General features: G+C 34.4%; 2 protein-coding genes across 3 annotated transcripts in view; both read left to right on the forward strand.

Annotated features, from left to right (window-relative positions):
• Positions 1–21,939, forward strand: part of LOC129227851 (ubiquitin-60S ribosomal protein L40) — a 145,227-nt gene that overhangs the window by 77,570 nt on the left and 45,718 nt on the right. The gene's annotated exons all lie outside the window — the stretch shown is intronic.
• Positions 1–21,939, forward strand: part of LOC129227846 (organic cation transporter protein-like) — a 61,452-nt gene that overhangs the window by 13,956 nt on the left and 25,557 nt on the right. For both annotated transcript variants that reach the window (XM_054862463.1, XM_054862464.1), the window contains exons 2-4: positions 16,875–17,243; positions 18,985–19,195; positions 21,477–21,580. In XM_054862463.1, the coding sequence (XP_054718438.1) occupies positions 16,963–17,243; positions 18,985–19,195; positions 21,477–21,580 (596 nt within the window). In that variant the 5' untranslated portion in view covers positions 16,875–16,962. The remainder of the gene's footprint in view (positions 1–16,874; positions 17,244–18,984; positions 19,196–21,476; positions 21,581–21,939) is intronic.

Raw genomic sequence — 21,939 nt, forward strand, 5'->3', positions numbered from 1 at the left:
GGTATTTTTAAGAATGACTAAATAACATGCAATATGATGTGCATTTACGTTATAGCGACTTTCAGTTGCAGTGACAGACTTTTTCGAACTACAGGGGTTGTTGTAATGATTGTCGACTATAAAATTTTTGATAAGAATCTGTTATGAAGTAATTTCCGACATCGTTAGTTTTGCTGTGCAAATTTTTGACATTTACTATCCGTTGTTTTCTTTTTTTTTTAATTATTATTTTTTTCGATTTTAAATTAAACATTAAACATTTTCGCTAGCAGTGGTCAGACAATAAAACTTCATGAATGATAATAGCTTTTGAAAAAATAAATAAAGGCCGTGGTAGCCTGATCGGTAAGGCATTGGACTCGGGACCGGAGGGCCTCGGGTTCGATCCTCGCTGGTCGAAGACCCACCGTCGTCATTAAAGGGGACTGGGCGACGTTAAATATGCTCGTGGTCTCAATGTCCTCCAAGTGAAACGATACCTCTGGGGGTGCTAGTACTAGGTAGCTATTAGCTCCTAGACTAGTTCAAAATTCTCACTAACTGTTCGATCCGGTGATGGTGCTGCCATCTATCGGTATATAAAATAATGGAGGCAAGGCACTTAGTATGCAGTCCTCGACATAAATACAGTTGAAGTCAGTTGTGACTCTAGAATAGAATAGAATAGAAAAATAAATAAGAGCTGGGATACTACAATCCATGATCATTTTCTTTCAACATCAAAAACTATCCATTTTATTTTCAATATATAAGCTTTAATAAGCATGTTTTTTTTTTACTTATTCATATTAGTTCTCGTACATAATTATTAATTACTTACAACACATTTCATAACAAGAGTACAAACTTAAATTAGTTAAGTAAAACACACTTGAAATGCACTTAAATTCTGAAATGCATTATTATCACGATTAACAAAGTTAAATCTTACGTTCAATTTCGTTATAAAGTTGTAGCTCCTCTGGATAAAGCTCTTTAGTTTCCATTTCACAGGCTTCATAGTTACTTTTTAATTTTACACACACAAGTAAAGGGTTAATTTGGAACATCGTTTACGCGCTTTGCAGATGACCAGAAATGGGGATGAGAGTCTTGCTAGACGCAGGCGATGAAATCACGTGGTATTTTCCATTTTTTGCCAAGTCTTTAAATTTGGCGAATTTTCGTAAGATTTCGACAGACTTTGACCCCTCATATCTCAAAAACAAAAGGACGAGGGCACACAATATTTGGGTCAAATTTTTTTCTAAAGATACTCTTTCGAATGCGACCATTTTTAACTTTTTTCATGATTACTGAACTCGTGATGTTTCCTGGTAAGTAATATTTTAAAAGTAGAAAAAAATTATTTTCATAATTTTTTTTTTCTAAAAGTATGAAATACGTTAATGTCAATATCAACCAAAGGGAATATGTTAATCAAAAAAATTCTTTTTTCCTGATGATCTTAGATGTGTGTTCTGCCATTAAAAAAAATAAAATTAATGGCTTTTTAGTTCTTTATATTTTTAGCTTAAAAATATATCTGCTTCATTGTTTTTATTTATTTATTTATTTTTTTCCCACACTATTATCAAAAAATGAATGCATTTAAAAATATAAATATCTCAATAATTTGCACATGAAATACTCTTAATTTTTATTTTAATCACAAAAATGCAATTTTTTTTTTACAAATTTCATTACATAGTACACTATTGCAGCCAGAAATACCTTCTGGAGGGGGGTTTTGGACCAAAAATCCCTACTGGAGGGTTTTTCTTGGATCAGTAATACCTTCTGAAGGGGTTTTTTGATCAACAATACCTTCTGAAGGGGTTTTCTTGATCAAAAATATCTTCTGAAAGGGGATTTTTTCATCAAAACAGTCCTTTCATATGCATAAACTATTGTATTAGAATACGCATATATGTTAAAACCAACCCCCCCCCCCCCCTAGCTGCGCCACTGACATAGTAGCCTATTCAAAAGTGTTCTCATCTTTCTTCCAGCCTGTGAAATGTTCTGCTACTGTAAAAGTGAAACAAATCCTTCTTCATCTACACGTTTCCCAACCAGTAGTTTGCGAACCCCTAGGGGTTCGTGAGGGCTGAGGGGTAGAATAGGTGTTCTCAAAAATACTATTGTAATGGCGGAAGTTTATAATTCATGTGCTGTTTACTCATCATTTATTCATTTGTCTCTTGCAAGGCCAAGTTCCATAGAGTGCTGGAGAAGTTACACTTTTGGATACAGGGTATATAAAGTTGAAAGCACATAAATACTTTCGTTTTCTCAGTAGCTTTTGATTAGAAAATTCAATTAAACTTAATGGAAACAGTACATAGAGCATATGGGAACGCCTGCTTCACTATTAGAGTGGGACAAGGAGTTGCTGTGTTTTTCAGCAACAATTTCCTATGTGCTTTTAATGATGAAAAAGAGAAGGAATGATTGGCAACCCAAAAATACATCAGGGATGGGAAAAGAAGATATTTTTGATCAAGAAATCCCCTTCAGAAGGTATTGTTAATCAAAAAACCCCTTTCAGAAGGTATTTTTGGTCCAAAAACCCCTTCCAGTAGGTATTTTTCATCCAAAACCCCCCTCCAGAAGGTATTTCTGGCTGCACTAGTGTACTATGTACAGAATTTTTTAAAAAATAGCATTTTTGTGATTAAAATAAAAATTAAGAGTATTTTATGTGCAAATTATTAAGATTTTTATATTTTTAAATAAATTCATTTTTTGATAATAGTGTGGAAAAATAAATAAAATTAAAAAAAAACCAATGAAGCAGATATATTTTTAAGCTACAAATATAAAGAACTGAAAAAGCTATTAATTTTATTTTTTTAAATGGCAGAACACACATCTAAGATTATCAGGAAAAAAGAATTTTTTTGATTATCATATTCCCTTTGGTTGATATTGACTTTAACGTATTTCATAATTTTAGGGAAAAAAATTATGAAAATTTTTTTTTTCTATTTTTAAAATATTACTTAGAATTTTTTTATATTCTTTTCTGAAATCCTCATATTTTCATTAATATTACTGTAAATTTTCATAAAAATTGGCTGAAAAATAAATGAAATACAAATTATTTTCAATCAACAAGCAGAATTGTCATAGTTTGGAAAATACGAAAAATTCAAAATTTTGACTGGCTGTTAAATGAAAACTAAAGCAGATTGAGAAGAAAAAATGGATGTGGATACTTTTCTACAGTAAAAGACTAAACTCACCAAGTTTCATCAAAATCCGAGTCGGTGGGTGTCATGGCTTGGTTGAATTGACATGGAATGACCCTAAATTTATTCAAATTATTTAAAAAAAATGGTTAAAACCTTTTTTTTAAGCATCCTCTTTCAGTAAAAATTACTTTGAAAATTTCGGAAACGACCCCATTACCGAAATATGAAATTTCATCCATTTATTTTGAGATTAACAGACAAAAACCAAAATTTTAATAATTTATTACTGTTTGGTACTGTGTGTACATATTAAAATTGTATGTTTCCAGATATGCAGTAAACATGCGTAAGTGTAGAAATAAAAATATTGGAAATAGTTAAATTCATACAAGTTTTCTCAAATATTCAATTATGAATATGGTCGAATTTCGACCACTGGGTGAACACTAGTATTAATAAATGCATGGTGTCTTAAAAGTTTTCCTTCTCCATTGTTCCATTACTCTTATTAATAAGAACGATATAATAACAATTAGTATGACTACTATACAACACAACAGCAGTATATTATTAATTTAATTGTAATAATGGTAATAACAAATATTATTATTACTGCTATTACTAGAATGTTTCGTCAACAATAACTTTGCACTTTAAACAACGACGATAGCAAGGATAATTAATAAGTATAGTAAAAAAAAAAATATCATTTTTGCAACAGCTATTTTTATGCTGATTTTATTATTTATATAATTATTTGTACATGTCACGGGTGTGCTCGTACGATCACACCCGCAACATGTACAAATAATTATTTTTACTTCCTTTTACAAAAAAGGAAGTATTGTATTCGCGAAAAAATTTTCACTCAAAAATCGCCCTTAATTTCCATTTTGCTCACCCCCAAATGAATGTTGAGTTTTTTTTTCGATTCGACCACATGCGGAAAAGTGCCTAAGAATGTATAGACACGCGAAATATCCATTTTGACCATCACCGAGGTAATTACAACGACTTTTCTCGTGACGTCTGTATGTATGTGCGTATGTGTGTATGTGCGTATGTGCGTATGTGCGTATGTATCTCGCATAACTCAAAAATGGTATGTCCTAGAAAGTTGAAATTTGGTACATAGACTCGTAGTGGGGTCTAGTTGTGCACCTCCCCTTTTGGTTGCTTTCGGATGTTCCTAAGGGGGTCTTTTGCACCTTTTTGGGGGGAAATCATTGTTAATTTCGATGTAAACTCAAGTGGCGTTATAATTTGTCGGACACTTGGCGATATATCGCCAGTCTTTTGGTCGCCAAGTTTTGTCGCCAACTTGGCGACAAATTTGGCGGAGTTTTTTTTTTTTGGTTTCAATTTGGCCATTGTTGGTGATATTTAGAGAATAAATACTGAATCACATTAAAATAGCGAATAATGGGGAAATGACATTAAATTGGAGTAAAAGGAAGTCATGTGATGCACACATCAGCTCGTTTAAGTACAAAAAACATTTTTCGGAAAATTGATACTCCACATATAATGCATAATGTTTCCTTATATCCGAATGTATTACTATTAAAAGCCAAAGTTTAAAATTCCAAGAAGAAAGTAAAGAAGAAAAGAATATTATTAATATTAAAAAAGACGAAAAGGTTTATAAAGGACTTTATGCAAGAGTTCGAACATGATTTCATGACCACAGTTAATCAAAATGAGCTGAACAGAAACTTTAATTGTCATTCATGAGCAAAGAGTAAGGCAAAAGACGAGTTAAATCGAAAACATCAAATCCATTCTTGAATTTTTGCAGAACTGTCCAAAATATTGAAAATTTTGTAGGCAAAAAAGATTTTCATACAAAACAAATCTAAATGCTTTAACATTTATATCACGCAGCCTTCGTTCCGTTTAAATACAGGCCTGTTTTTTTGCAATGATTTGTCTGCTATTCAACAGTATTTAAGTTACACTTTATTAAGTCGCATAATTAATTACTTAAATCGGGTCAGTAGATAATACTAATATAATACTATATAACAGTAGATAATAGTTTATCTAGAGGCGGCGATTGGGACTTGTAAGTGGACATATACTGTTTGGACCACGGATTGTATGTAATTTGGCAATCTGCCAAGTAAAGTTGATTCCATCTGAATGAATCTAGCAGGGGAGATGGGAAAATAACGATGGGATTTTGATGCACGCTTTTTATAATGTAACTGGTGCCTTATTCATTTATTGCATTCTCCAAAAGAAAATAAGGGAAAACAAAAATAGTTACGATGGAAACAACAAAAAGAAAAGAAAATATTTTCATTTCGTTCAGGAACGTAAAAGCAAAATGGTAAGCTCAAAACTTTGTTGTGAATAAATAAATTAATTAATTTTTGCCGTGAGAATATGGATCGAATGAACTTTAGATTTTAAAAATGTTGCTGTGAGCAAATTTTCATTTTTACAAAACTAAGACCAAATTATTGAGAGGCAAAAGTTCACATCTGAAACAAACCAACTAACATCCCTATAAACTAATAGACACGTCCATTTCCGCCTATAAACCGGATATTAGCCTTTCCATGTAATCGATGGTCAAACAGTAACAGCAATGGGACTTTCAGCGGTTAAAAAAAAGGCACAAATTTTTGTTAGGTCTGGTTTTGAGAGCAGATAAGAGGAAATTGATGAAATACTTAACTCACGTCTTCCTTCAGATTTTCATGCATTATGTGCACAATAACTTTCTCGAAGAAACACTGAGACATGAATTAGACTTACATTATGAACCTCAAAGTATTTTGAGATGTCACAAACACTTGGTAATGATTTCATTAAACAAGTATGGCTCGTTCAAGTAAAACGGTTTACTAACACCTAAACAATGAATATACACTGGTTATCATAAATTAAGAAAAAATCACAAAAATGACGATTATTCAAAAAGTTACATGTACAATTTTATGAAAATTACCCACAATATGCAACACATAGTAAGATATTGTTAAACTGAGAGCTTTTAAAAGTGCTCAGCTTATTAACTTTAAGTGGAAGCTCAACCAGGACGTATGATACTTCTTGAAAAAACATATTTATCTTGTGCAACATCATGAAGAGCCAAAGTTAAAAAGTAACTTGTTTATTATGGCTATGATATATACAATGACATGTTAAAGGAAATATTGAAAATACGCTCTTTACAATATTAAGTAGCTCATTATACTTTACATGACTTCTGAAGCTAACATTCTAAGTCAAAGTAAGAAACGTTAAACATACTGAGCTATGATATTCATGCCAAGAGCAGTAAGTCGAAGCTATCGGCAAAAACGGACAGACTCAACTCAGCTGCCGAAAGAAAACAACCAAGTCTGACTTGGGTTGAAATTGAAAGGGAAGAGAATGAGGCAAAGTGCCGGGAGCTCAAATGCTACTGGCAATTTGCATATTCTGCTGACGCGATCTCGTTGCAAGAAGGAAAGAACGAATGAGAAAAACTAATGGAAATTAAGGTTGCCAACAATTTTGGAAAATAATTTACCTCCTTTCGTAACAGATATAAAATAACATAAAAAGAAATTATCAGACAATTATGGCAGTGTAAAAATTAACACATCCCTAAAATGAACAAATCAAAAGTGTCAGTTTGCTATAGGAAAAGTACCTTAAATGTGGAATATGTTCCCCTCTAGAAACAATACAGCACATGCAGCGATGTGCGATGCTGTCAGTTATGCGGTCAATCAGTTCCACAGGAAGCGGGAGCCATTGCTCTTGCAAAGCAGTATCAAGGGAGGCGGTTGAGAGCAGTTAGACGTCTCTCTAAAGCATCCCAAACGTGCTCGATAGGATTCAAGTCTGGGGATCGAGCTGCCCACTCCATGCGGATAATGTAACCTGTTAAAAATAATCATCTACGATGCGAGCTCTGTATGGTCCTGCGATATCGTCCAGTAACCGGAAAGCATCACCCATTGCCCCGGCATATGGGTGCACATAAGCATAAAGGATATCATCGATATAAACTTGAGCCTTCACGGTTCCCCTTGAAAAACATGTCTGTGCGTCCACCTAAAGCGATGCCACCTCAAACGCAGACACTGCATCTTTCGAATGCATTTCTTTCGCGGATGTTTGACGGATGATAACAAGTTCCAGGTTATCTTCATATCAAATAACGCCTATTATTGCTTTCTAGACTAAATCTAGACTCATCCGTAAAGAGAAAAGCTCTCCATTGATCAGGCGTCCAATGGTTATGCTGGAGTGCCCACTGTAAACGGCCCCTTCTATGACGTGGTGTGAGTGGCACACAAATGGCTGGTCACCTCGCATACATACCACTTTTGTGAAGCCTTCTACGTACAGTTGACGTTGACACCAACCTTTTGGTGACTGCAGGAAGCGAGGATCTGAGATAAATCGGAGTAGCGGCTCTATTTCTGCGTGCACATAATCTCAAAAATCGGTCATCAGCGCTCGCCGTAGCCCGTCCTTGACTGAACCTCCTGGATGTCGAACCTGTCGTTTGAAATTGGCTCCAAAGTCTATGAATAACAAAAGGACTCACATTTAACCATCTGGCTACTTCTGTTTGACTTTGCTCTGCCTTTAGTCTCCCAATGGCTCTCCATCGTAGTTCTTCAGGCAAATGATGCTTGGAAGTCATTGTTACAAAATGTCTATCTCGGAATTCTTATGGCAGTATCACAGAGCAGTTTAAATGTTTGTATCGAACATGGACTTGTTATGCTCCTCACAGTTGACGCACTCCGATTTTATCGCCTCTAATTTGCATATTGCACTTTTATTGAGCAATTTTTACCCGGCAACATATTCAAATTTTACCTGGTTTGGCAGATTTTTTAGAGAGTTATCACTATTTTTGTGTTTTTTCCTTAATTAATGATAACCAGTGTATAAACTAAAAGTTACTGCTTGTGATAAATTATGTTTCGTAAACAGAAAAACAAAGTAAAACGAATAATCATGTTCTGAAATATTGACACTTTTGCTTTTCTTATAATTTTTAGTTTTGGTTTCTAAATTGGAGAATCAAAAAAAAAAAAAAATAATCATAAAGGGGGGGGGGCAGTTATCCCCTTCTCGCCCTCCCCCTCCCCGAATCGCCGCTACTGCGCTTATCTCTAAACACAATGCAAACACATGACTGCTACGTAATAAAATTTATCTCAAGTGAACCTTCATTGCAGCAACATTCCATCTAATGAAACATTCACGAACAAGGCGTAATTATTTATGCAAAACAGTATAAAGTAACGACTTGAGACATAAACTATTAACAAAAAGATTTTTTAGGAACTGCGTCTGAAATCAGTGAACTATAAAATTTTAATTAAAGAATAAAATTTATAGCAAGAAAATTTACCTGAAATGATCTTGCACTTCACTTCACTTCTTGAGAGGCCACAGTGCCTGTCATTGTTGTGAATTAACCTGTTACAGCACCCTTGAGGCTTTTTGTTAGACAACTAGCAGTACCCGCAGGGCGATGCCCGTGCGGAGCATCGCCGTGCAGTTAAAGGAAGTCCGTTGAACAAAAAAAAAAAAAAAATCCACGCCCCCGCCCCCCTTTTGATGTGAAATGATCATTTTTCTTCAACTAAAATACGTAATCACAGTTTCAAAAGATCTATTGAAGTCTCTTTGGAATAAAAACTATTCATTAAAACACATAAAAATATTAACAATAGCTTTAAAACTCAACATATTCCTTCAACTGCATAGTTCATCGCTTAACGCGCCAAGCAACCATGCAACCATAACCCTGCCCTTTAAGTGCGAGTGAAGTGATTTTTTTCCCTGCAATTTAAAGTGTTTTGCTAAAAAAAACAATGCTCTAATAAAAACATTATAAAGAACAATCACAATTGAATAATACGACAAATCAAATTATTTACTTAGATAAGTAACTATCTTCAACTAAAGAAATACGGAAAACAAAATCGAATAGAAAAATCCTATAAAACTAAATTACGTAATTGAACATCGGAAAAAAAAAAAAAAACGCATTCAAAAATCTGTTTGCTGATCACAACAGCGTAGTATGGGCATGCATCCTCGCAGCTATCGACGCTGTCGGCCAGCGCCTTCTCGAAGTGCTAACTTACCCCGCCATCTATTAGCAATTCATAGAACTAAACAATTAATTCAACATTTAATTCGCGATTCCAAACATTTCGGTCAATCTGATTAAAAAAAAAAGTTTATAGCCTTCCTCAATAAATGGACTATTCAACACAAAAAGAATTTTTGAATTCGAACCAGTCGTTCCTAAGATTAGCGGAAACAAACAAACTCTACAGCTTGATATTATTAGTGTAGATTACAACATATAGTTACACAAAAACAAATGGTATTTGCAACGGATAGTTATACAAAAACATAGGACAATTACAACATATAGTTACACAAAACATAAGACAATTACAACATATAGTTACACAAAACATAAGACAATTACAACATATTGTTACACAAAACATAAGACAATTACAACATAGTGCAGCAACATTCCATCTTATGGAAAACGCAAGTATAAAGTGTAATTATTTATATAGAAATGCATTCAGAGACCTGAACTATTATCACGGAGATTTTTTAGAAACTGGGGCTGAAATCACAGAGTAATAAAAATTAAACTGAAGAAAAAAAATCGTCTGAAGTGAACTTTCACTGCAGCAACATTCCATCTAGGGAAAAGACACACTTACAGGGATACCACCGGAAGATAGGAATATCTATCTTAAAGGGGTGTCGGTACAGGCACAAACGTGAAAATGGCGACATACGTTGCAAATAGTTGTCTTCATTCTTTTTGCGCTCCATGAGTGAATTTTGGGAGGAGGAGGGGGAGGGAGTATTTATGCAGAAAAAGATTAAGGGGGTCCGGGACACAAAAATCCTCAAATTTTGCAATTTTTTTTTTATAATTTGAAAAATTGTTCCGTTTTTTTCTGCTTAAGAGGACGTTTGAATCTTGTTTCTACCTTAAATAGAACGAAACTTATAGTTATTTTTGTTGCATGCATCTAACGAATGTGTACATAACTTTAAAACTTTAAACGCGTTTTTCTCCATGATGCAATTTTTCCCGATTTCTTGCATTCAAACTCTTATAAGTCAGGAACCGATAGAGATAAAGTAATGAAACTTGGAGCATATCTTTTTCAAGCAATTTACTTTAATTATTATTCGGCGAATTTGAAAAAAACGTTTACTGCAAAAATTATGATTTTTAAAAAAAAAAGTATCTTCGAATTTTTCGAAATTTTTCTTCAAATATTTTTTATTTTTTATTGAATCAATATTTTTAAAATCGCCGAATAAAAATTAAAGCTTAGATATTTGTGCATACTTTTTTGAAAAAAAATTGAAAATTGACCAACAATATTCTGAGTTATAGCAATTTAAAGTAACCCCATTTTTTTTGAAAAAAAACTAATTAAATTTAAATAAAAAAATAATTTTTTTTTCATATTTATGTTATGATTTTGCTTATTAAATAAATGATGAATCAGTTCAAAAAATTTCAAAACTATAAAGTACATAATAAAAAAATTTTCAAAATGTGTCCCGGACCCCCTTAAGTAAAGTTAACAGAAACATTCAGTACGGTCGCGGGGATTTTTTAGAAGCTGTGACTGATATAACGGAACGAAAAAAGTTTCTTTTTCTATCACTCTATTTCATGCAGAACATTTTAATTTGAACCCTTCTGTGAGTTATAATAGAATATTTTTTTTCATAAACAAGTAGTTTTTACTCAATTTAAAGAAACAATGATATAAAAGATTTTACTTCCATAAAAATAGAAAAATGTTGTCTGGAATGCGCAGTTCGAAATCTTGATCTGAAACACGAAGATTAGTTTTTGAAGTAGCTAATTTTTTAACATCAAGGTGTAAACGAAGTCATTATTATTTTTTTAATTGACATTTGATGAACTTAAGATTTAAGTTTTCTCCAGATAAATGATCAACAGTTTGACAGAAATTGAAAATAACATAAGATTTTCGATATTTTAAACTTTTGAAAAAGAGTACAAATTTTTTTTTTTATACATTTGTACCTTGAACTCAACTCAGAAGAAAAAAGGTGTGAAATAAGTTGAAATAGTACTTTTTTGATAGCAAATTTGGGAGAAATTATCTTCTTAAAAAATAATTGAATATATTTTTTTTACTTCGGATCCTTATACAATTTTTAAATACATACAAAGATGCTGTTTAAAAATAATACACTTCTGTGCGTTATCATTCATCCTGGGCCGTGGTAGCCCGATCGGTAGAGTGTCGGATTCGGGGCCGGAGGGTCCTGAGTTCGAACCTCGATGGTCGAAGATCCACCGTCGTCATTAAAGGGAACTGGGCGACGTTAAATATGCTCGTGGTCTCAATGTCCTCCAAGTGAAACGATACCTCTGGGGGTGCTAGCACCAGGTAGCTATTAGCTCCTGGACTAAAAGGCTTAGCTCCTGGTATAAAAACAATGGAGGCAAGGCACTTAGTATGCAGTCCTCGACATAAATACAGTTGTAGTCAGTTGTGACTCGGAATCGGAAATCGGAAATCATTCATCCTAGTTTCCTTCATTTTATGCGTTGAATTTAAAAGTTTAACCTTATGAAGTTTATAAAATATTTTGCATCTATATAAAATAAAAAGTGTTAGCAATACACTAAGCTATAGAAGGAACTAATTTTTACACATCAATGTATAAAAAAGTCAAAAAAATTCAAATTGGGGTTACTTCATTTGAATCTTTTTTTTTCTCTTCATATTTTTCAAATTGATGCAAATACAACTTGACAAAAATTGAAGCGTTTAGTTTCACGTTATATTAGACTTTTAGGAGTTATCAGATGCATTTTTTAATTAAAATAATTTATTTGTACTTTGCATTTGTAGTCAATTGAGAGGATTTTTTTTCAGGGGGGGGGGAATTGAAATAATATTCTTTTTAATACAGAATTTGCTAGAATCTCAAATAACAAAATAGTAACTTAAGAGGGAGATATAACGAGTTAATCTAGCATTTAATAATCAGGACCTCCTTTCCTTCTGTTCAGAACACGATTTTGAGAAACAGTCCCACATAAGGAAGCTGTTTAAAGACATCAAATTGAATACATTTTAACTTTTAATGCATAAGTAAAACAGTAACAGATCGTCTGATTCATGTACATGAGACAGGGGAAACGGGAAGGAAATCATAATATAGTAAAACCTGTCTACAACGCTACTGTTGGGACCTAAAAAAAATATCGTAATAGACAGGTTATCGTTATAGACAGTTTGATTATTCATGCTGACATTTTGCTGAGGCCAAAAAAAAAAAAAAAATTGTTACAGACAGGTTATCGTTATAGACAGTATCGTTATACACAGGTTTCACTGTATCCCAAATTGAAAAGTAACAGCAGGCGCAAAAAAAAAACGACCATAATTTGAGGCCTTTAGTATCGAAATCAGCTTAATCTATTCTCACAAATTTTACAGGTAAGACAAAAAAAAAAAAAAGCATTACTCACTTTGCCCACTTAATTTTTTCCAAAAGATTTTTTTTCCATAGAAAAACATTCGGTGGACGATTTCATTTTTGTTTTCTAATCTAAATTAGCAGTATTGTCTGATTATTTACAAATTAAAATAGTTTAGAGTGAGCTGGTAATCAAATAAAATAGGTTGATTGTGAGCTTCTTTTATGTGATTCAAGTGAAAAATCAACGTAAATACGGTACAAATGCTCCAGAAAATACAGCATATGGCTATTTCAAGACTACAATGGAGCTTCTTCATCGGTGCAAAAGACTTACCACACAAAAAGAAAGTCGTGAGAGAACTGAAGGTCACAATGTGGACACCGGTATTTATACCAAATGGGTCAACCCGTAGGAATTTACGACAAGAGACAACCGACCAATCATCAAACACCTCGGGGTGTGCAACAGGAAGAGGGGGGGGGGAACGGTTAAAAAATTCCATTGAAATTCCATGTGGTTCCTCGCCTTAAAACCATGCCTTAGCAATCAGACGTGTGAGTTGATTAAGCAATTTATTATAATAATGTTATTGACGTTACCCGTATACGTTTTTACAGTGGCGACACGGTAAAAGCATGAGTTGAACTGGTTTTGAAGTAAAACGTGTTTTTGGCATGATTGAGAGGGATTCGTTCCAAATTGCTTTATAGCGTAATAGTATCGATAGACAAAGATATATCTAATAAATTATGAAAAAAAAAAGAAATTAATTGGGAAAATGCATAGATCGAGCTGGTTTTGATATTAAACGCCTTACTTATTTTGAATCACTCCTAGTTCTGAGTAGAAAAAGAAGCCAATACGGGTGCACCCTAAAATTAGCTATAAGCTCATAATTCTCACAAAGGTGAGACCACAAAAATGTACAGCAGGATCTCATTTATCCGGAATGAATCTGAAACTCAAAAGTTTTGATGTTCGCATACTTTTTAATTAAGATACCAAGAGCATTCGCTTTTTATTTTGATTGAATGTACAGCGCCCGTATAGATCAAACAATAAATGATGATAATCTGGCAAACACCACTGCAGCTGAACTATAATGATAACGCGTTAGATCTACCGTGCTTGATTCGAACGACACACGTGTGGAACCTTGATAAGAAATTATATAAAAAATTGTTTTGATATTTTTTATGTATTTTAAACAATTCTGTGTAATTTTGCTACAAAACATGTTTATTTATTTATTTATTTATTTTTTTTTTTTTGAGCAATCACATTGCTTATTGTTCTCATTTGACTGTTTTGAATTCCTATGATTTTATTTCCCCCCCCCCCGCCTCCCTCTGCAGCACCACCGTCTCCAGGTTGCGTCCATTTCCTACATACACACCTACACACACACACTCATGCCTGCACACAGACAAAAACACACGCCTACATATGCACACACTCGTGATTGCGAAAAACATAATTTGAATTCCAGCTGCCAAAATTCAAATTAATTTTTATTTTATTTTATTTATTTATTTATTTATTTATTTATTTATTTTTTGAGCAATCACATTGCTTATTGTTCTCACTTGACAGTTTTGAATTGCTATGATTTTATTTCCCCCCGCCTTCCTCTGCAGCAGCACCGTCGACCGGCCCCTCCCGAAGCTGCTCCTCTAGCGAAAACCGTCTCCAGGTTGCGTTCATATCCTACACACACGCTTGCATGCCTACACACACACTCATGCCTGCACACAAACACAAACGCCAACATACACACACACACACACTCGTGATTGCGTAAGACATAATTTAAATTCAAGCTGTCAAAATTCAAATTATTCTTTTTTTTTATCATGAATGGTTAGTTTGCTTATTTAAGGATTTGCTTTACATTTTACCTATACTATCCGGATTTTCGACCATCCAGATTGCCTTTAGTACCAGTTAGTTTGGATAAACGAGGTTGTAGGGTAGACCGGGACACTTTCACGCGGATTTTTTTCCAATAAATTTTCTAATTTTTATATTTTAAATCAGGACATTTTGAACATTGCGGTTTTATGAAGCAGTTAATGGAGTCAAAATTGGTACATTTAGTTGTTGCTCAGTTTGTGTTTATAATCGTTAAAAAAATTATTTTTGAGTCCAAGTCGGTTGCTTGAACTTGCCCCAGACACGGGTCACGCTTACGCATATTTATTTTGACACCTAACGTGGTTCTGTTAGTGTTTTGAACATAATGTCTTACCATCGTTAAAATAAAGCAAATTTATTACAGACTGAATAGTGCATAAAGTAAAAGCTGAACGGGCATGAAGACAGCACTACATGATTGTTAGCTATAAGATACAAATTTGTTATTCAATTAAAAATTAAATGGTGATTTTCAAAACTAAATAACCGGAAAATATTAAAAAGGTTTGAGACAGTTCGGAGTAAAAAAAAGCGCCAAGACACATTTAGAAGTAAGACACAGTAAGTACGTGCGTAAGGTGCTCCGACGTCAACGCGTAAACTTGCCCCGTCGCCAAGTTTGGATTTATTTTTAACGTGCAAAAAAAAATGAAAACATTTCATTTCATACAAATACAATACTCAAAAAAGGATAAATTCTGCTAATTATTATATTTTTGTTCTTTTTTAACTAAATATTATTTATTCCCAATAAGCGTTTATTCCCAATAACGTTCAACACAAAGTTTACTCAACTTGGTAAAGAAACAGATTATCCTTTCTGCTTGCTAGACCGAAGCTGGACTAATGCTCAAAAATTTGTGAGAATATTTGCTAGGGAACAGTATCAATCTGTTATGACTGTTGGCTGTCCAGTTTTAATTCGTTTTGAAAAAAGGGCACTGCGTAAACATGCTCCTGTCTAACCTACTGAATGTACAAACCTCTTTATAAACAAAAACATTGTTGCTACGATTATGCTACATTCTGGAGAAATAATTGAGAAACATTCTGGTTACAATGCTGAGAGTTACAAAATGAAATGTTTATTTTTGCTACACCACTGCATTTAAAGATCATTTAATACAGCAATATTTAAATAATTTCTAAAATATCTTTCTTTTTATTAGCTTTTATTATACTTACTCTGTCGTTGGCATAGAGTAAAGAAATTTAAGAGAGGCTACGTCTGTGGTAAATAGGAGATGAAATTGAAGCCTGAAGTATGGGACACATTGGGCGGGGTTTTGATAACGTGATCGCTTTGCAAAAATGGTTATCACGAAGGGACCGAAAAAAGTAGCTGGTGGATTAGTTTACAATTTAATTCACGTTTTAATTCAATTTCAAAAACTTTCTTCATAAAAAAGCAACACGATCTATGTTTAAGTCAACCATCATTTGAGATTCAGTAATGTAATGTTTTGTATCAAAATGTATCTCAAGATTTTTCGCGAGAACCTAAAAACTTGGGATACATCGGTGAAACTTCCGGCCTACGCTTCCGGCTTCGTCGTTGGTTCGTGGTTGGTGGAACAAACTTTTTAACCGTTGCCAAACAGAAAAAATAAAAATAGTAATTATGAAGTTGATTGTTAATAAAGTTAACAAATTAATTTCAAGTCCAAATTCATTTCCGGTTTTCAAATTCGCAACTCTAATAAAGTATACGGGGCGCTTCAGTCACTGTCTAATTGCGGATGAAAAAGGTAAAACGACTAAATGCGTAACTTATAACTTGCTTTGACACTTAGTGAATGACAATAATTTTTCATCGTATTTGTGGGAAGCTTTATTATCTGTTCTTCTGAAATTTGATTACACCACTAACTGTCTGAAGTCTGTAAATTACCCCCAAAAAAACACGTGGAATGGAATGCTTTACCTTTTTCTTTAGTATTGTTAATCACCGCAAGGTAGCGTATTCGAGCTATGGAGTTGCGAATAGGCTCAGCCTAATTTTATTTAAGTGCAAACCTTGCAATCAGTATTTAACACATGAGTTAATATGCTGTTTCTACGTTTTGAAAAAAGTTGAACCAGATTTCGTAGTTTCAGAAAACTTCATTTAACTTCTCAGTTCATGCAAAATGGACCCCACGAGATGTTAGTAAATCGGGGGGGGGGGGAATAAAACGACCTTTCGGCTCAGCGATCTCTAAATTTTGTAACAATGCGTAAGTACAGTCCAATATAAAGTACGTATATGAAAATAATGTTTTTTCCTTCAATTCTAACGACATTTTATTTTCCCTCAGATTCATGCGACTGCCGAAATTTGAGGCAAAACTCCTGATGACTTGACGCACATTTTTTTTTAAGAGGAAGACATTCTTGAGAATTACAATGATGTGGGCCAAACGAAACGAAGATTCTCAATCTGTGAACTCCATCCGCTGGACATCGAAACCCGATGAAGACACTACCTCTGTGAAATCCGTCCAGAAGGAACCGAAAAAGGAATCTGGTTTCAAACCGGACGAAGAAAACCTCGAAGTGAGCAATGTAATCGGCGGTTACGGGCCCTGGCAGAGAGACATTTTTGTATTATTATTCCTTGCATCCATTCCATCCGCATGGCATAACCTTCAAATGACATTTATGGCACCTAGCGGAGTAGAATTCTGGTAAGTTGTGAGTTGTATACACGGGAGGTCACAGGAGGACGGCACTACGACCTCCAATAAATGTCCTTATTCGGCAAATTTTGTCATCATTCGGCAAAGATTGTAGTTCTGTTCAGCAAAATTATCATCATTGGACGAAATTTTGAGTTCCATTCGGCAAAATTATCATCATTCAGCGAAATTATTACCATTCAGCGAAATTACCATTATTCGGAAAAATTTGGAGTTCCATTCGGCAAATTAAGAATTTTTACCCTCCCAAAAATTTAAGTTCGGGGGGTGCCCATCCTTGTATAATCAAACAATTTTTCCCTAACCGTAAACTACACCAGCGGGTTTCTAACTTTTTATGCTTGACTTGCTGAAGTTACAACGCATTAATGGGTTAGAAAATCGTATCATAATTATATAAAATAGTTTTTGTGCACTAAAGCATACTTATTTATTATTTTATTGTAACATGAGTTGAGGAACATTTGGAACATATTTAAGCACACTTGTGATATCTCTTTCTCTCTTTCGTAGAAATATAACTTATCTCTCTGTAACAACCAATCAATATAATAAATATCTCAATATGATAGGGTAGATCGACCAATGAATGAACACTTAGGCACAATTTCATTTTTTAAAAGCCCCAGTCCTTGGTACCCCCGGATGGAGTCCTAGCCAATACGTTTCAGGCATATTCACAACAAAATTGTACATTTTAATGAAGAAAATAAGATTATAAACAACGATAGCACTAGATAGATTTTAAATATCTTTCCTTCCTTTACTATATTTTCCCATGTTACTTTGATAAATTTTGAATAGTTTCAAATTTCATGTATGCTATGGCCCGCGTGAATAATTTTAATATGAGGTGCGGCTCTCGGGTAGAAAAAAGTGGTGCACCACTGCACTAGACAATGCTCTAAATGCGTTGGTTGTACACATATGTTTCAACGGATCTTCTGTCGGTCACCAACAGTGATCAGCACGCCGTCTCAACGTAGTACACTCAACCTCAGACAACGAGAAAGAAAAAAAGCGAGAAGAGCGTTCATGCTACTTTTCGTCACACACAAAACTACTACGTCACTTCTGTCACACGAAAAGCTGGCGGATCAGAATCAAAGCATGCAAAAACGTATTTATGTATATGCTTTCGCTATAGTTTTGCTTTATTATTAAATTCCTTTATGTCTGCTTCCACAGTAGCTTCATTTTGATGGGACACAATTTAGTGGATTTTTGAAGTAAGTTTACCGTCCTAAGCCAGGGCTAAGGCAGAAATACATAAACTACACCGCCAGCTCAGTTATTCCATCCGAGGACTGCAGTTTCGTGCTTTTTAGATTATTCCTATTTCGGGCTGATGAGTGCCAAAAAGCAGGAAACTGCAGTCCTCGGATGGAATAACTGAGCTGGCGGTGTAGTTTATGTATTTCTACCTTAGCCCTGGCTTAGAGCGGTAAACTTACTTCAAAAATACCTACCTTGCCTTCAATCTTTGAGTTGAACCGTACCATTGCTGCGGTCACTCATCTGGTGTGCTAATTTTACATTAGCTACCAGTTTGGCTCCCTTGGCTCCTTTAAAAGGTTTTCCGCCTCCAGCTCAGTCGCTTCCTATTCCGGGCTGATGAGTGCTAAAAAGCACGAAACTGCAGTCCTCAGATGGAATAACTGAGCTGGCGGTGTATTTTATGTGCAATTTAGTGGAGTTTTTTATCAGAAAAACTGTAAAACTTTTCTAGGTGTGCTAGGCCAGACCACTTACTTCAGGTGGAAGTCGAAGAGTGGCGGAATTTCAGTGCGCCGCCTCCGGATCTAGGGCTGGACAGTCGATGTTACACAAAACCATACTGGCGCCTTCCGGACAACGCCAGCCTGGTCGAAAGCGACATACTGAAGTGCACTTCTTGGGAGTACAACAGCACATTCTATCAGTCTACCATTATAGATGAGGTGAGCTGAATCAATTAACCTAAATGTACGAGCATGGACGGATACAGACATTTTTCAAGGGAGGGTCGATTGATTTTTATTACTTACTTTTTACTATGTATACTGATTTTAAAATATTGATCACAAAGGTTTTGGACTTGAATTTCGAAACTGTTTCGGGGGGATAGGGTCCCTAACCTGAGCCTCCCTCCTCACAACATCAATGAAACTTGTCAAAATTTGCGTTTTTTGAACTTCACTTTCGAAAAATTACCGGTGGAGAGTCCCTCAAGGGAGGGCCGATCGCCCCCGTCGCTCCTCCCTTGTATCCGCCCCTGTACGAGGGTTGGAAGTAGTAACTTTAATTGTGGTAACAATTTATTTAGAATAAATTGTGTTAAGATGATGTTTCTTGTTTTGTTTTACAAGTGGAATCCTTTTGAATGTCGACTTTTTTCGTGGAACCCCTGCTTTTTCTTCAACAGTATAGTTCGCATGCAACATACAAGGAATGGTTTATTTTCAATATTTATTCATTTATACAGAAGTCAAACAGCTTCACATACGTAAAGAATTGCGTACAAAGCGCCTTGCTTCCGAACACTCACAGGAAATATTTACACCACAATAAAAGGAAATAACATCCAGGGCACCGGCTGGAATCGAACACACGACCTCCGGCTTAGAAAACAGAGCTTCTGCCGTGGAGGCACCTTTATTTTTTCAATAAAAACACTTTTTTTGGTTTAAAACATAATATTTTTTGACTTAAAAAAGTAATTTAAAAATTAACTCAAATTTCTCTTAACATATACTAATCGTTTCAAACGAAATTTTAAAGTTTTAATTTTAATGATATAAGTTGTACTTATTTTTACTATGGCAGATACATCTTTAATAAGAGGCTTTATGGATGAAAATTTCATTCTCAGGTCTGATTCAGCACTAAGTCTATGGGGATATTTAGTTTAGTTGAGAATAAAAACTTAGTTGCAAATAGTAAAAATGCGGACAAAAAATTTCGTGACAATTTTAGAACATTCATCTTATAAATTGCACCGGAATTTCACTGAATGGCATCATTTTAAATTTCTGGTGCGAGGAAGGACCAAGCGTCATTTCAATAAAAGAGTCATATTTTAGAGCTGATATAATTGAAGGCCATACATTGACAATAAATGGCCTTATAATCCACTATAAATATTTTCTCAGCCTTTCATTCGGAAAATACCCATTAAACACTTCACTCAAACCTTATTTTTTAAGTGACTAATTTGAATGTTTTGAAAAAAAAAAAAAAAGAAAGAAAGAAAAAATGCAAGTTTTATGGAACCCTTGTGTAATCTCCATATAATCGTGGGCTTGCGAGAAACACAATTTAAGAAACGCACTTTAGGATAATCATACACTGTTAAAAATTCAGGAAGATTTTCTGGTAATTGTTACTGTAAAATTGCATCGCCGACGCATCGCTGATTTTTACGGTAATTTATACCGGAGAAATAAGCGATCCCAGCGCCAACTGGTTGCTGTGGCCTACCGAGGAAACCGTAAAATTTTACAGTAACATTTGATTTTTAAAGTAATAGTTACTGGCAACATGGATGCCAGTAACAATTACCGTAAATTTTCCGGAAAATTTTTAACAGTGTAGGCGCCGTGGTAGCCCGATCGGTAGAGTGTCGGATTCGGGGCCGGAGGGTCCTGAGTTCGAACCTCGATGGTCGAAGATCCATCGTCGTCATTAAAGGGGACTGGGCGACGTTAAATATGCTCGTGGTCTCAATGTCCTCTAAAGGAAACGATACCTCTGGGGGTGCTAGCACCAGGTAGCTATTAGCTCCTGGTCTAGTTTTAAATTCTCATTAACTGTTCGATCCGGTGATGGTGCTGCCATCTATCGGTATAAAAAATAATGGAGGCAAGGCACTTAGTATGCAGTCCTCGACATAAATACAGTTGTAGTCAGTTGTGACTCGGAATCGAATGTTTCGAATAAAGAGCGTTAAATCTCTTTCTTGGCAGTTTATGAACTTGTTTTTTGCTGATTCAAGAGTTTTGCCTTCGTAAATTCCTCTATCTTACATAATTTTGTGCAAAAAAGAAATTGGTATTGATAGTTTAGCGCTACTGTTCACATTTATTTTATGGTTTTTTTATTTTATTTTTTTAATTTATTATTATTATTATTATTATTATTATTATTTTTGTTTTTCAAATTCAATTTCTTTTCTGGTTTCTTTAAATCATTTACTTTTTGTTGATTATTTTTTAAAATCCTACATGAATTTTTATGTTGCAGTGGGATTTGGTCTGTGACAGAGATTGGTTAATATCTTTCTCAATGTCCATATACAATGTAGGTTACCTCATTGCTGTGCTGGTCTTTGGACAACTCTCAGATAGGTATGAAACATTCTTCTTCAAAAAGAAAGCCTAAATAAAGAAAAATAATGACATTTTTCAAAAATCTGGTAAATAAACCTGTACTTTGGAGCAACAGCACCCAATAATGTCGAAAATATCAGTTTGCACTGAAGAATTCACTACTTCGTGGATAGATTTCTATCACGAATTAAATTTTGTCGAAATCTGACACTGCGGTAGTTGTTGTTTCAAGGTGTAGAAATATTTGACACATTTTTACTTTCTTTTTACAAAAAAGGAAGTATTGTATTCGGGAAAAAAATTTCACTCAAAAATCGACCTTAATTTCCATTTTACTCACTCCCGTATGAATGATGAGCTTTTTTTCGACTCGACCA

This window comes from Uloborus diversus, chromosome 8 (genome assembly GCF_026930045.1).
Source record: "Uloborus diversus isolate 005 chromosome 8, Udiv.v.3.1, whole genome shotgun sequence".
Classification (NCBI taxonomy): Eukaryota; Metazoa; Arthropoda; class Arachnida; order Araneae; family Uloboridae; genus Uloborus; species Uloborus diversus.